The sequence below is a fragment of the Oncorhynchus mykiss genome, chromosome 3, assembly GCF_013265735.2.
Source record: "Oncorhynchus mykiss isolate Arlee chromosome 3, USDA_OmykA_1.1, whole genome shotgun sequence".
Taxonomy (NCBI): Eukaryota; Metazoa; Chordata; class Actinopteri; order Salmoniformes; family Salmonidae; genus Oncorhynchus; species Oncorhynchus mykiss.
This window is the reverse complement of record NC_048567.1, coordinates 25,825,181-25,838,777: the sequence shown is the minus strand read 5'-3', so window position 1 is coordinate 25,838,777 and position 13,597 is coordinate 25,825,181. Positions and strand designations below refer to the sequence as shown.

At 40.3% G+C, this 13,597-nt stretch overlaps 2 protein-coding genes across 2 annotated transcripts in view; one reads left to right on the top strand and one right to left on the bottom strand.

Moving 5' to 3' along the window:
• The window catches only part of LOC110515765 (collagen alpha-1(XXVIII) chain-like), a 16,788-nt gene extending 15,647 nt beyond the window's left edge, over window positions 1-1,141 (top strand). The window contains exon 36 of the mRNA XM_021594532.2: window positions 100-1,141. Coding sequence (XP_021450207.1) covers window positions 100-272 — 173 coding nt within the window. The 3' untranslated portion in view covers window positions 273-1,141. The remainder of the gene's footprint in view (window positions 1-99) is intronic.
• On the bottom strand, window positions 938-13,597 carry si:dkey-256h2.1 (uncharacterized protein LOC337520 homolog). The gene is made up of 12 exons (XM_021594512.2): window positions 12,899-13,597; window positions 12,657-12,796; window positions 12,211-12,386; window positions 11,857-12,017; window positions 11,422-11,562; window positions 11,102-11,223; window positions 10,311-10,479; window positions 6,504-6,649; window positions 5,137-5,261; window positions 4,813-4,939; window positions 4,039-4,172; window positions 938-1,575 (listed from the first exon to the last, which is right to left on the bottom strand). The coding sequence occupies exons 1-12, from the start codon at window positions 13,381-13,383 to the stop codon at window positions 1,450-1,452; spliced, it is 2,052 nt and encodes a 683-aa protein (XP_021450187.1). The 5' UTR covers window positions 13,384-13,597; the 3' UTR covers window positions 938-1,449.

The following is a 13,597-nucleotide window of genomic DNA, read 5'->3' as shown; positions in this document are numbered from 1 at the left end:
GGATATAGCGCTTTTCCAACGCTCAAACTACTGTGTAGCACCTTACTGATATTTCCCCAAGTAAAATCAATATCCTCCATTTCTCTTCCCTTTTCCCAGATGAGAGCTGTGGACAGATTCTGGACCCCGGGCCTTGCAGGAATTATGTTGTGAAGTGGTACTATGACACTACGGCTAACGCCTGTGCCCAGTTCTGGTTTGGAGGTTGTCAGGGAAACCAAAACCAGTTTGAGTCGGAGAAGAGCTGCAAAAAAACCTGTGTGAAGGTCTAACAAACACGTTTGTTGACTTGTTTTGAATGCTTACAAATCTACTTGATTGTATTGATGAGACAGATGATATATTTGTGTCAAAGGTGGGTCAATTTCAATATCAGTGCCTTATCTCTTCACCAATACTTTGACATGGGGATAGAAAACTTGTCAAAGAGAGGACTAGGTCATTTTAGGACCAAATGTTCAATCACAATTATTTTGGATTCGTATTCTCTCGTCTTGGAACTGGTGGTGGTAACATGACACCATTTCAATTTAACTTGAATTAAATCGAATTAATCCCCTCAGGGGAAATAAGCTATTTACATAACTCTGTATAAATGTGTGTCCTTGGTTTAACATACCTCCAAGAAATGAGGGAGCTTAACTGTAAGTGAATGAGTCTTAGGGCTTTTGGAAGAAGTATACAGTGAGGGAACCATTCCATTTATTCATCTTCAAGATGGAGCAATAAGGGCAGTGCGAACCGTATTGGTTTCCAGAAACACTGTTGAACACTAAATAGTAATGTTACAAACGTGGCAGAAGGTCTTTACACTAACCTTTATCCCTGATTAACTTTTCTATAAGTAACTCATTTGTATGAAAACTGACTGCTGGATACTAGTTTATAATACTGCACACCTTCATTAAAGTTAATTAAATGAACCAAGAGAATGTTGTTAATTTGAACATCCAGATATATTTTCACATTTTCAGAAATATTACACTGTTTAATGCATTCGTGTCTGTGGTGGCAAATGTAACCAACCCCCACTCCTCTAACCTTTGCAGGTAAACCGTTCAAAAAGAGATACTTGAATAATTGAAGGATCAGAGAGTGGTTGATCTTGCGTCAGGAAAAGCGTCTTGTCGTCACCTGAAAGTTTAAGTTTGACACTAAAAGCTAAGTTTGTGTAATTACACATACTTGACCAGGTTAAGTAGCAAGATAGCAATAACTCCTTCAACTTTTCTGAAGAGCAAAATGAGCTATTCAAGATGACGTCTTCTTTGTATCGAACTTGAGTGAAAACTCTTGAGTGGGAAAACAGTGCAAGTTGGTGACACACCCAAACATAGAATAGGCTACAATATTACTGGATAAAATTTATATTTTAGCATGATTGGTTCTCATTCGCATTAATCACAGTCATTACAATTCACATTCAAGACAACCTGGTTGTCAGGGAGACTACTTGTAGAACACCAGATAAGAGAACATGACAATGTAGCCAGGGTCGTGAGACGGATTGGGGTCCTGTCCACTGTAAAGGCCAAAGTAGAGCAGAGTATTGGCTTCAATCCCACTCATGTCCAGCTGAGAAAGACAAATAAATAACAATTCAAGGCCTCAGGAGAAACACTATAGTAAATCAAACAGCCCCAATACTGTAATATCTATGGATTACAAATGAAGCCTGTGGTAATTAAATGAAGTGGTCATGAACATGATGTGTGTGTATCAAATGAATAAAATGTAACTGAAGCTTTGGAAAGAGAGGGTCATGTGTGCCTTTCCAAGGACTCATGAGTGACCAAGTGCTGTACTCATCTAATAGGCTAGTTTCATGAAGGGTGCTTCACTGCAAACTAATGGACACAAATGCCTACTGTAAGCAAAAATATATATAATTTGAATGCTTAACCTTTCCGTCAAAAACCCTGCAGTTTATGTGATAGAAGATGAGCAAAACTGTTGTCTTGAATCTCTTTCAATGTCAGAAATAGCAGCTAAAACACAAAAAAAAGGCTTGCAAATATACAAAGACTATGTGTTATGGTCTTGTTTACGTGGTGAAGGAATGCCTCTGTAGTATGAATTTGAAGGTGGCAACATTGTACATTGTTACATCATCATTTCATAGTTCAATATCATTCCAGTATGAGGTGAGGATGAAAGAACCATAGAAATAGAATGATTAAATTAGATAGATCTAATGAGGACGTATAAAGCCATTTTTCGTTTACAAGCCTTCGAGGGATGCACACGCATCCCCACACCAAAAAGCTCTGTAGCAGGATAGCCAACGCTAAAATCAGGACTAGAAGTCAACCGATTATTAATGGCCGATTAATTAGGGCCGATTTCAAGTTCATAACAATTGGTAATTACAATGGCCGATTACATTGCACTCCACGAGGAGACAGCGTGGCAGGCTGACTACCTGTTACGTGACTGCAGCAAGGAGCCAAGGTAAGTTGCTAGCTAGCATTAAACCTATCTTTACATAATCACTAGTTAACTACACATGGTTGATGATATTACTAGTTTATCTAGCTTGTCCTGCGTTGCATATAATCAATGCGGAGGCTGTAAATTTATCATCGAATCACAGCCTACTTCGCCAAACGGGTGATGATTTAACAAGCGCATTCTCGAAAAAAGCACTGTCGTTGCACGAATGTGTACCTAACCATAAACATCAACGCCTTTCTTGAAATCAATACACAAGTATATATTTTTAAACCTGCATATTTAATTAATATTGCCTGCTAACATGAATTTATTTTATCTAGAGAAATTGTGTCACTTCTCTTGCGTTCTGAGTCAGGGTATATGCAGCAGTTTGGGCAGCCTGGCTCATTGCGAACTGTGTGAAGACCATTTCTTCCTAACAAAGACCATAATTAATTTGCCAGAATTGTACATAATTATGACATAACATTGAAGGTTGTGCAATGTAACAGCAATATTTAGACTTATGGATGCCACCCGTTAGATAAAATACGGAACGGTTCCGTATTTCACTGAAAGAATAAACATTTTGTTTTCGAAATGATAGTTTCCGGATTTGACCATATTAATGACCTAAGGTACGTATTTCTGTGTGTTATTATATTATAATTAAGTCTATGATTTGATAGAGCAGTCTGACTGAGTGGTGGTAGGCAGCAGCTGGCTCGTAAGCATTCATTCAAACAGAACTTTCCTGCATTTTCCAGCAGCTCTTCGCTGTGCTTCAAGCATTGCGCTGTTTATGACTTCAAGCCTATCAACTCCCGAGATTAGGCTGGCAATACAGTGCCTAAGAATAAGAATATCCAATAGTCAAAGGTAAATGAAATACAAATGGCATAGAGAGATGTAGTCATCTATTTCCTATAATAACTACAACCTAAAACTTCTTGCCTGGGAATATTGAAGACTCGTGTTAAAAGGAACCACCAGCTTTCATATGTTCTTATGTTCTGAGCAAGGAACTTAAACGTTAGCTTTTTTACATGGCACATATTGCACTTTTACTTTCTTCTCCAACACTTTGTTTTTGCATTATTTAAACCAAATTGAACATGTTTCATTATTTATTTGAGACTAAATAGATTTTATTGATGTATTATATTAAGGTAAAATAAAACTGTTCCTTCAGTATTGTTGTAATTATTACAAATATATATATAAAAATCGTCTGATTAATCGGCATTGGCTTTTTTTGGTCCTCCAATCGGTATCGGCGTTGAAAAATCATATTCGGTCGACCACTAGTCAGGACCCAGACAAACTTAACAGTAACTGAGTGATGACCGTGCAAGACTGATGGCTATAGCTATGTTCAACAAGTGCATTATTCGTCCGGCTTTAACTAGCTCTATTTGTGATTTAATCAATCCTCTGATGACATCTGTGATGTTGCAGACGATAACCATCCGATTACGTGTTTGTTAACTTGTATGAGCTGCATTTGAAGTTGCATGCGATCGTATCCACCGTTAGCTAAACAGGTTTCTGATGACGAACCGCAAGGGCAATTACTCATGACGCGGTCTGGTGATAGTTCTATACCTGTGTGGTGATGTCAAACCTCCAGGGGTTGACCTGTAGCCCATCACACCAGCCTCCACGGCCGTACAGCCAAGTGCCATGCTCGTTGGGCACCGCCCCCTCTCCCACCCGCATGGCACACCCCAGGGCTGAACCTGGAGAGTAAAACCACACCAGAAAACAGTCAGGACAATGGGATGGTTAAAGAACGCTGCATTAAAAACATGGTAAATGCAGTATAATTATTTTGGAAAGGAATGCATGACAAAAGACCCACACCTGACTCACTCAAACAAGAATAGGGACACAAGCAGGCAAATGCCCTTGGACAGGGGTCAGCAACAGGCAGCTTGCAGGCAAAATTCAGCTGAAAGGGATTTAATTTGGCCCCCAAAAATACATTTTTACTAATCATTTTTGTACAAATTATAATTTTTGTTCTTGGGCAAAAAACACACATTTACAGGAATTTAGCTAATTCCTTTAATTTAGGAAATCTGTTCCCAAGTATTCCTGCGAATACATAAAGAGACCTATGTGACTGTGTCTCAATGTAATCAAGGTATAAAATGATTATGGTATTGTGAAATACAGTATCTACTTGGGCTTACTTACGGTGTAAAAACAATAATGTTCCACCTCCCCCAGCCCATCCAATTAGAAGAAAAATCATCCCACGGTTCAATTTAATTGCCCTCAGAGGAATACAAACTCATGCTAATGTAACTATGGCCCAGACTAAGGGAAGATTATATGAATCTGCATGACCAAACTCTAACGGTAGTCATTTCGCACCTGCCGAGTCAAAAATACGGGTGTTATTGAATGCTCCGTTGACGAGGAAGTGGTGTGATGTCACACAGAACTCGCAGCAGCCGTTCTCGTCGCTCCCGTGGCCTGTGATTACGGCATACAACTCCACCTAAGACACAATATGGTACATAAGATGACTGATTACAATAATAACATGATTTGTAAAGCAGAGGTCTACCCACATTATGGCCAAAGCACTAACTAAAACAAAGGCATATTAAAAAAAAATAAGAACATGCAGTATATGACAATTACCCTTTATTATGAGTGAATGTAAACAGAAGTAATATCAATTCTGCATCATACCTTTTTTGTTGAGTCTGGGACAGTGAATTTGATTGGTTGGTATCTCTTGTTGTATTCCTTGTCAAAGGTGCCTCCACTGTACAATGACATCAGCTTAAAGGGGTAAAGCTTGTCTGAGTGATTGGCTGTAACAAGAGCAAAATCTAGGTTTAACATATGTTTGAAGAGTTCATTCTGTTACTTATTACCATATAAGAATACTGTCACGTTCTGACCATAGTTATTGTGTGTTTTCCTTGTTTTAGTGTTGGTCAGGACGTGAGCTGGGTGGGCGTTCTATGTTGTGAGTCTAGTTTGTCTATTTCTATGTTTGGCTTGATATGATTCTCAATCAGAGGCAGGTGTTAGTCATTGTCTCTGATTGGGAACCATATTTAGGTAGCCTGTTTTGTGTTGGGTTTTGTGGGTGGTTGTTTCCCGTCTTTGTGTTCTCTGCACCAGATAGGACTGTTTCGGTTTTGCCACATTTTGTTATTGTGTTCATGTTTAGGTTTTCTTATTAAAAAAACATGAACTCTAACCACGCTGCATTTTGGTCCTCCTCTCCTTCGACGGAAGAAAGCCGTTACAAATACAGCATGATACTGTAATGATACTGTCTTTAGTATTGCATTCGTGCAGTGAGAAAAATCTGATACTGGAGTACTTTTTTTCCATAACTACTCTGTTGTGACCGAGACTCATAGGGGGGTTGTCCTTTGCCAGGACAACTTTCCAGCAACAATTTGCAAACATCCTGTTATTTTCTATAACACTCCACTTTGCTTAGAATGGAAGTGCACATCTTTTTCTACACATGATGAAAGAGGGATGAAATGGTCTAAATTGCTCAAGAAGAGTGATTTCTGTCCATTGCTTTGTCACTAGTAGAACTGTACACAACAGGATGGCATACCCACCTATTGGAAACCTGTTTAATGTTGGGTTTTTTAAGCGAAAGAGTCAGTCCTATTGCCTAAACATCACTTAGCATTTTTTTATACTGTAAAAGAATATACAGATATTTTAGAGAATAATTCTGATACACAATGAACAGTAAAATACTAATTAAAAAGTATTAATGAATGTCTTATGACAGTGTTATGTAGGCGTTATTATTTGTATTTAAAAAAATGTTTAACTAGGCAAGTCAGTTAGGAACAAATTGTTATTTACAATGACGACCTACCCCGGCCAAACCCTAACAAAGACGACGCTGGGCCAATTGTGCGCTGCCCTATGGGACTCCCAATCACGGCCGGTTGTGATACAGCCTGGAATCAAACCAGGGTCTATAGTGACGCCTCTAGCACTGAGATGCCTTAGGATTCCCGAGTGGTGCAGCGGTCTAACACCTGTGACCGTGTTATGAAGGCATTATAACTTACTTGAGTGATTTGTGTGGCTGAATCTCAGACTCAGAGACACCACCCAGGGCATAGCCCAAGGCACAGTCTTCATGGTGAAGGTACATCTCCCATTGTCCAACAGAGGCACCAGAGGAGAAACATCAGTGAGCCAGCGCCCAATGCCTCTGGGGGAGGAACATTAACATTGTTAAAAGAATTTGCAGGAACGTTTCTTTAAGCCAAAGGGGATCACTTTGAAGTGGTAAAGGCCATAGGCACAGAGGTAAAAGGCCCAGTGGAGTCAAAAACGGGATTTCCCTATGTTTTATATATACTAAACAAAAATATAAACGCAACAGTGTTGGTCCCATGTTTCATGAGCTCAAATAAAAAAAGATCCCAGAATTGTTCTATACGCACAAAAATGTATTTCTCTAAAGTTTTGTTCACAAATTTGTTTACATTTCTCCTTTGCCAAGATAATCCATCCACCTGACTGGTGTGGCATATCAATAACCTTGTGCTGGGAATAATAAAAGGCCACTAAAATGTGCAGTTTTGTCACACAACGCCACAGACGTCTCAAGTTTTGAGAAAGCAGGCAATTGGCATGCTGACTGCAGGAATATCCACCAGAGAATTGAAGGTTAATTTCTTTACCATAAGCCGCCTCCAACTTCGTTTTAGAGAATTTGGCAGTACATCTGTCTGTAATTAAGTATTTCTGTCTGTAATTATAAACTCATTCTGATTGGCTGGGTCTGGCTCCCCGGTGGGTGGGGAGTGGCAAGAAAAAGTATGTGAACCCTTTGGAATTACCTGGATTTGGCATAAATTGGTCATCAAATTTGTTCTGATCTTCATCTTAGTCACACAGTGTGCTTAAACTAATAACATACAAATGATTGTATGTTTCTTGTCTATATTGAATACATAATTTAAACATTCACAGTGTAGGTTGGAAAAAGTATATGAACCCCAGGCTAATGTCTTCTCCAAAAGTTAATTGGGGTCAGCTAACCTGGAGTCCAATCAATGAGACAAGATTGGAGATGTTGGTTAGAGCTGCCTTGCCCTATAAAAAAAACACTCACAAAATTTGAGTTTGCTATTCACAAGAAGCATTGCTTGATGTGAACCATGCTTCGAACAAAAGATATCTCAGAAGACTTAAGATTAAGAATTGTTGACTTGCATAAAGCTGGAAAGTGTCACAAAAGTATCTCAAAAAAGTATATAAATGGGGAAAGTTCAGCACTGTCGCTACTCTCCCTAGGACTGGCCGTCCTGCAAAGATGACTGCAAGAGCACAGCGCAGAATGCTCAATGAGGTTAAGAAGAATCCTAGAGTGTGAGCTAAAGACAGAAATCTCTGGAGCATGCTAACATCTCTGCTAACGAGTCTATGATACATAAAACACTAAACAAGAATGTTGTTCATGGACGGACAACACGGAAGAAGCCACTGCTGTCCAAAAAAACCTTGCTGCAAGTTTGCAAAAGTGCACCTGGATGTTCCACAGCGCTACTGGCAAAATATTCTGTGGACAGATTAAACTAAAGTTGAGTTGTTTGGAAGGAACACACAACACCATGTGTGGAGAAAAAAAGGCACAGCACACCAACATCAAAACCTCATCATGGTGGAGGGAGCACCATGGTTTGGGGCTGCTTTGCTGCATCAGGGCATGGACAGCTTGCTATCATCGACGGAAAAACTAATCCCCAAGTTTATCAAGACATTTTGTAGGAGAATGTTAGGCTATCTGTCTGCCAATTGAAGCTCAACAGAAGGTTGAGGACAGGACAATGACCCAAAACAACAGAATGGCTTCAACAGAAGAAAATACAACTTCTGGAGTGGCCCAGTCAGTGTCCTGACCTCAGTTTGATTGAGATCCTGTGGCATGACCTCAAGAGAGCAGTTCACACCAGACATCCCAAGAATATTGCTGAACTGGAACAGTTTTGTAAAGAGCAATGGTCCAGAATTCCTCCTGACCGTTGTGCAGGTCTGATCCGCATCTACAGAAAACGTTTGATTGAGGTTATTGCTGACAAAGAAGGGTCAACCAGTTATTAAATCCAAGGGTTCACATACTTTTCCCACCCTGCACTGTGAAGGTTTACACTATGTTTTCAATAAAGACATGGAAATGTATAATTTTTGGTGTGTTATTAGTTTAAGCAGACTGTGTTAGTCTATTGTTGTGACCTAGATGAAGATCAAATTGTATGACCAATGCAGAAATCCAGGTATTTCCAAAGGGTTCACATACTTTTTCTTGCCACTGTATACCTCCACACTATGAAGTTGGAATAATACTGTAAAATTGTGAAAATTATGATAATATCATTTTAGTGTGAGAGCTGTTTGAAAATACTGCCTGGTGACATCACCAGGCGGTGTAAGTTAAAAACCTCTAGTGACTCCCCATCCCGCATGAGGGAGCGTAATAATCGACTGACACTAATTAGCGTAACGCAACGGACATAAATATTCCTAGAAAATATTCCTATTCATGAAAATCACAAGTGAAATATATTGAGACACAGCTTAGCCTTTTGTTAATCACCCTGTCATCTCAGATTTTCAGAATATGCTTTACAGCAAAAGCTAGACAAGCATTTGTGTAAGTTTATCGATAGCCTAGCATAGCATTTTGTCCAGCTAGCAGCAGGTAACTTGGTCACGGATATCAGAAAAGCAATCAAATTAAATAATTTACCTTTGATGAGCTTCGGATGTTTTCACTCACGAGACTCCCAGTTAGATAGCCAATGTTCCTTTTTTCCAAAAATATTATTTTTGTAGGCGAAACAGCTCAGTTTGTTCTTCCCGTTTGGCTGAGAAATCGCCCGGAAATTGCAGTCACAAAAACGCTGAAAAATATTCCAAATTAGCTCCATAATATCGACGGAAACATTGCAAACGTTGTTTATAATCAATCCTCAAGGTGTTTTTCAAATATCTATTCGATAATATATCCACCGGGACAATTAGTTTTTCAGTAGGACCGATTGGAATAATGGCTACCTCTGTATTTTACGCGAGAATCACTCTGGGAGCATCAGGTGACCACTTGCGCAATGTAGCCGCTTACGGGTATTCTTCAACATAAATGCGTAAAACTACGTCACAATGCTGTAGATACCTTGGGGAATACAGAGAAAAAGTAATCTGGTTGATAGCCCATTCACTGCTCAATAGGGATGCATTGGAACGCAGCGCTTTCAAAACATGAGGCACTTCCGGATTGGATTTCTCTCAGGCTTTCGCCTGCAACATCAGTTCTGTTATACTCACAGACAATATTTTTACAGTTTTGGAAACTTTAGAGTGTTTTCTATCCTAAGCTGTCAATTATATGCATATTCCAGCATCTTGTCCTGACAAAATATCCCATTTACTACCGGAACGTTATTTTTCCAAAGATGAAAATACTGCCCCCTAGTCACAAATGGTTTTTAAGACCAATAAAGAGTTTCAAACCTCTCTGACAATAACAGCTAGTTTTCAGGTTACATATCCCTCCCATTAGGTTCCTCCAATTAGGCCCCTCACTTAGACCACTTTTAGCAAAATTATTTTTGGAGACATGCTCTTGATAAGAAGCTATTTGTGTTTCTTTTTGACCATTTTAATTGAAAATAATCACAGTAAGATACTTCATTGTTACCCATAAATGATTTGATATGGAGATATTTCTTTTTTTAAATGTCTGCATCAATGGAAGTGGAACAGCTTTGTCCTTCTTGAGTGATCTTAACAAATGTCAAAATGCATTTTGGGGACTCATGTCACATGGTATCCATGTCAAGTGACAACAAATGCACAGACTATACCTGCGGAAGGCTGTTATCCAGCGCCCCATCTCCATGTTGCAGTGGGGACTGAAATGGTCACAGCACACAAACAGCTGCACAGTGTGGTCCCAGTGGGCGCAGGAGTCATCCCTCTCGCTGGGACAGGACAGAGACGCGTCCAGCTCCAGCATGTCAAAATCCAACATGTCTACCAACACAGTGAAATGGAAAAGTCAATATTCCGATCCCCTTTAAATACCTATAAAATTATATTCAAGGCTGATGCATTTATTGTCGACTTAGTGTATGGCTCGACCATAAATGCTGAATGTACAAAACATTAAGAACACCTTCCTAATATTGAGTTGCACCCCTTTTGCCATCAGAACAGCCTGAATTTGTTGGGGCTTGGACTCTACAAAGTATCGAAAGCGTTCCACAGGGGTTCTGGCTCATGTCGACTACAATGCTTCCCATAGTTGTGTCAAGTTGGCTGGATGTCCTCTGGGTGGTGGACCATTTTGATAAACACAGGAAAATGTTGAGCGTGAAAAACCCAGCAGCGTTGCAGTTCTTGACACACTCAAACCGGTGTGCTTGGCACCTACCATACCCTGTTCAAAGGCACTTAAATATTTTGTCTTGCCCATTCACCGTCTCAATGGCACACATACACAATCCAAATTTAAAAAGTGACATCAATAAGAGACCATTGCTTTCCCTTGGATTAACATGGTCAGTTTGTCATGGAAAGAGCAGGTGTTCCTAATGTTTTGTACACTCAGTGTATGTGCAAATGACCTGGTGGAGATACAATGAGGTCTCTTTACCAGAAGGCAGGTTCACAGTGGCTACTGCTCCACTCTGTCCTTGCATCTGGACCTTCTCAAACACAGGGACCACCCAGGCTGGGTCATGGAGTCTAGTCTGAAGCCCTTCATAGAAATCAAACCTAGGAGGGAACGGATACAGTTACCAAATAGATGAAAATATTTATCCTTCTTCACATACTCCTGACATATGAATTCCTGATGTCTTCAGTATACTGACATATGAATTCCTGATGTCTTCAGTATACTGACATATGAATTCCGGATGTCTTCAGTTTGCTGTAATAAACTGGGGAATCCATAGTGTGCTTACTGCTTACCACTGGGCCTGCCAGTTGATAAACTTAAAGGAGGGGTAGAGGAACCAGCCCATCTCAGACAGTGCCCCCTGCTGGTCAATGCCAATGAAGAAGTTTGGAGAGGGGGTACTCTGAAAGGACACGTTCACCATGTGCCCATATCTACAAAACATAGAACAGAATATAAACATACATTTATTCACTTTATTTGGTCCAATATTCATTAATGGTTGAGAATTTGACAATCAACAAGTGTAAAATAACATACACAGTACGTTCTATTGACCATTGCACGCATATCTCATCAGGTCAGGAGTCGATAGATCATTTCCATGAGTAATCCGTCTAAGACTACTGAGAGAACAAAATGATCCGTAGAGGAAGCATGGCTTCCAGTGAGTTAAGTGAGGAAAGCAACTTGACCTAACACTGTATGAGTCAGTCAGTGTTAGTTACCTAAGGGCCTGGGCTACCGAGGGCTCGCAATGCACCATGGCAGCAGGTATGCCTAGTGGCGTAGAACATTCGTCTCCCACACAGTTCATATCCTGGATCGGGTTTCCAGGACCTGCATGGACAAGGACACCCGTGGCATTGGACTTGGCCATGTTCTTCACCTGGGGACGGAAACTAACAATGTCAATGTGTTCCTTCATGTCGAGTTCAGGCACATAGAAAGTCTGTTTGTGAGTGTTTACACAACCTCTCAAACTCTATGGGCAACTGTATAACAACTCTTCTGTTAAACCTGGAAAATGGCAGTTAAATGTTTCCACGCATCTCTCCACCTATCCCTCTCTCATAACTGACCTTGGTGAAAAAGGAGCAGTTGCCCTCGGAAACCCAGGCAACAGCACCTGCAGCGGAGGGGGCGGGCTCACATCCATTGCCTGCATCAATCAACTGGTGTTTCATCTGGCTCCAGGAGCCCATCAGCCAATCGTATCGCGCATCAAGTCTCTTGACAATCACCGGCATATTCCACCCTGTATGTAATTAACATTTCAATAAATACATCACTTCCAGAAGATGGACATAGAAAACAATAAATGCATGGCCCATCTGTCATTAAATAACTGATGACACCCTGAGAACTCTGAACTATAATATGTTTATCTAGGATAGAATAATAATAGTCAAAAACAAAAGTTAAATGGACCACAAACAGTTGGGATCTAAATGCAAGGGACAATGAAACTTCCACTGGTGCTTTGATGAGTGCACCAGTCCTACAGTGCATAGAGACTATTCCCTACCTGTAGATGTAAAAACTGCCTGAGAAAGGCCACAGTTGTGTCCGGAACAACCCCAAGAGTACAGCACACTGGGAATCCAGTTTCCCAAACAAAATACAGGAACAGGGGAGAAGTGCAATCTGGACAAAACCTCTTTCTTTCTGTTGAACAGAAACACAAAGGGAAAGTTGTAATATGTCAGTTCAGTTCAATGACCTGTCTCCTCTATATTAACAAGCAACAGTAAACATTTGTGTTGCTACCTATGCGATGTTACCCGAAGGACTTGATCTCTCATCCATAAGGCATCGTTGACAGAGCTGTCATCAAGAGACACGAAGAGGACTTGTGTGCTATCGGGTAGGTTCTGGACCAAGTCGGTTAATGACGACTCGGAGTTCCACAGGCACTCCAAAAAGGCAGACTTGTTGGTAAAAGCATGAATTATCAATGGCCCTTTCAACCCTGCAAGTGGCGGGTAAACGAATTCTCCATCAAGGGTTACCACTTTGAAAGCTGGAGCTGTGTTACCTGGCTCCAATTCTGTGACTTGTTGAAGAGTTATTTTGGATCCGAAGTTGATGGTGCTATGCGCAAATGTAGATGGTGAGAATTCACGCTCGTCGTAGTCTAAATTATGAGTTGACTTCATCCCTCTGATTTTCGCTGTTGCATCAATTTGAATTACATGTAGGCCTAACGTTACTGTTAAGCAGCACAGCACCAAAGTTGATGATAACCAAGCCATTTGTTCCTCCCACAACTGTGGCGGTATGTCGATAATTTTCTAAATCAATTTGCACACAGCAGTATCTTGGGTCATTGCTGTTTAAATGCAAAATATGTATTATTATTATTTTTTTTATTTTTTTATTAAACTGATAGCATTAAGCCAGGACTTGACAGATTGTACAATAACGAGTACTTCCTTGTTTATTCCAAGGGATGTATGAAGTGGGCGC

What these genes read in the sequence shown, in the direction of transcription:
- si:dkey-256h2.1 (XM_021594512.2), bottom strand. Translation starts at nt 13,383, where the DNA reads ATGGCTTGGTTATCATCAACTTTGGTGCTGTGCTGCTTAACAGTAACG. An exon ending in GGCAGTTTTTACATCTACAG is followed by an intron (nt 12,387 to 12,656) that starts GTAGGGAATAGT and finishes AATTACATACAG; the next exon opens with GGTGGAATATGCCGGTGATT. An exon ending in TCGGTAGCCCAGGCCCTTAG is followed by an intron (nt 11,563 to 11,856) that starts GTAACTAACACT and finishes TATGTTTTGTAG; the next exon opens with ATATGGGCACATGGTGAACG.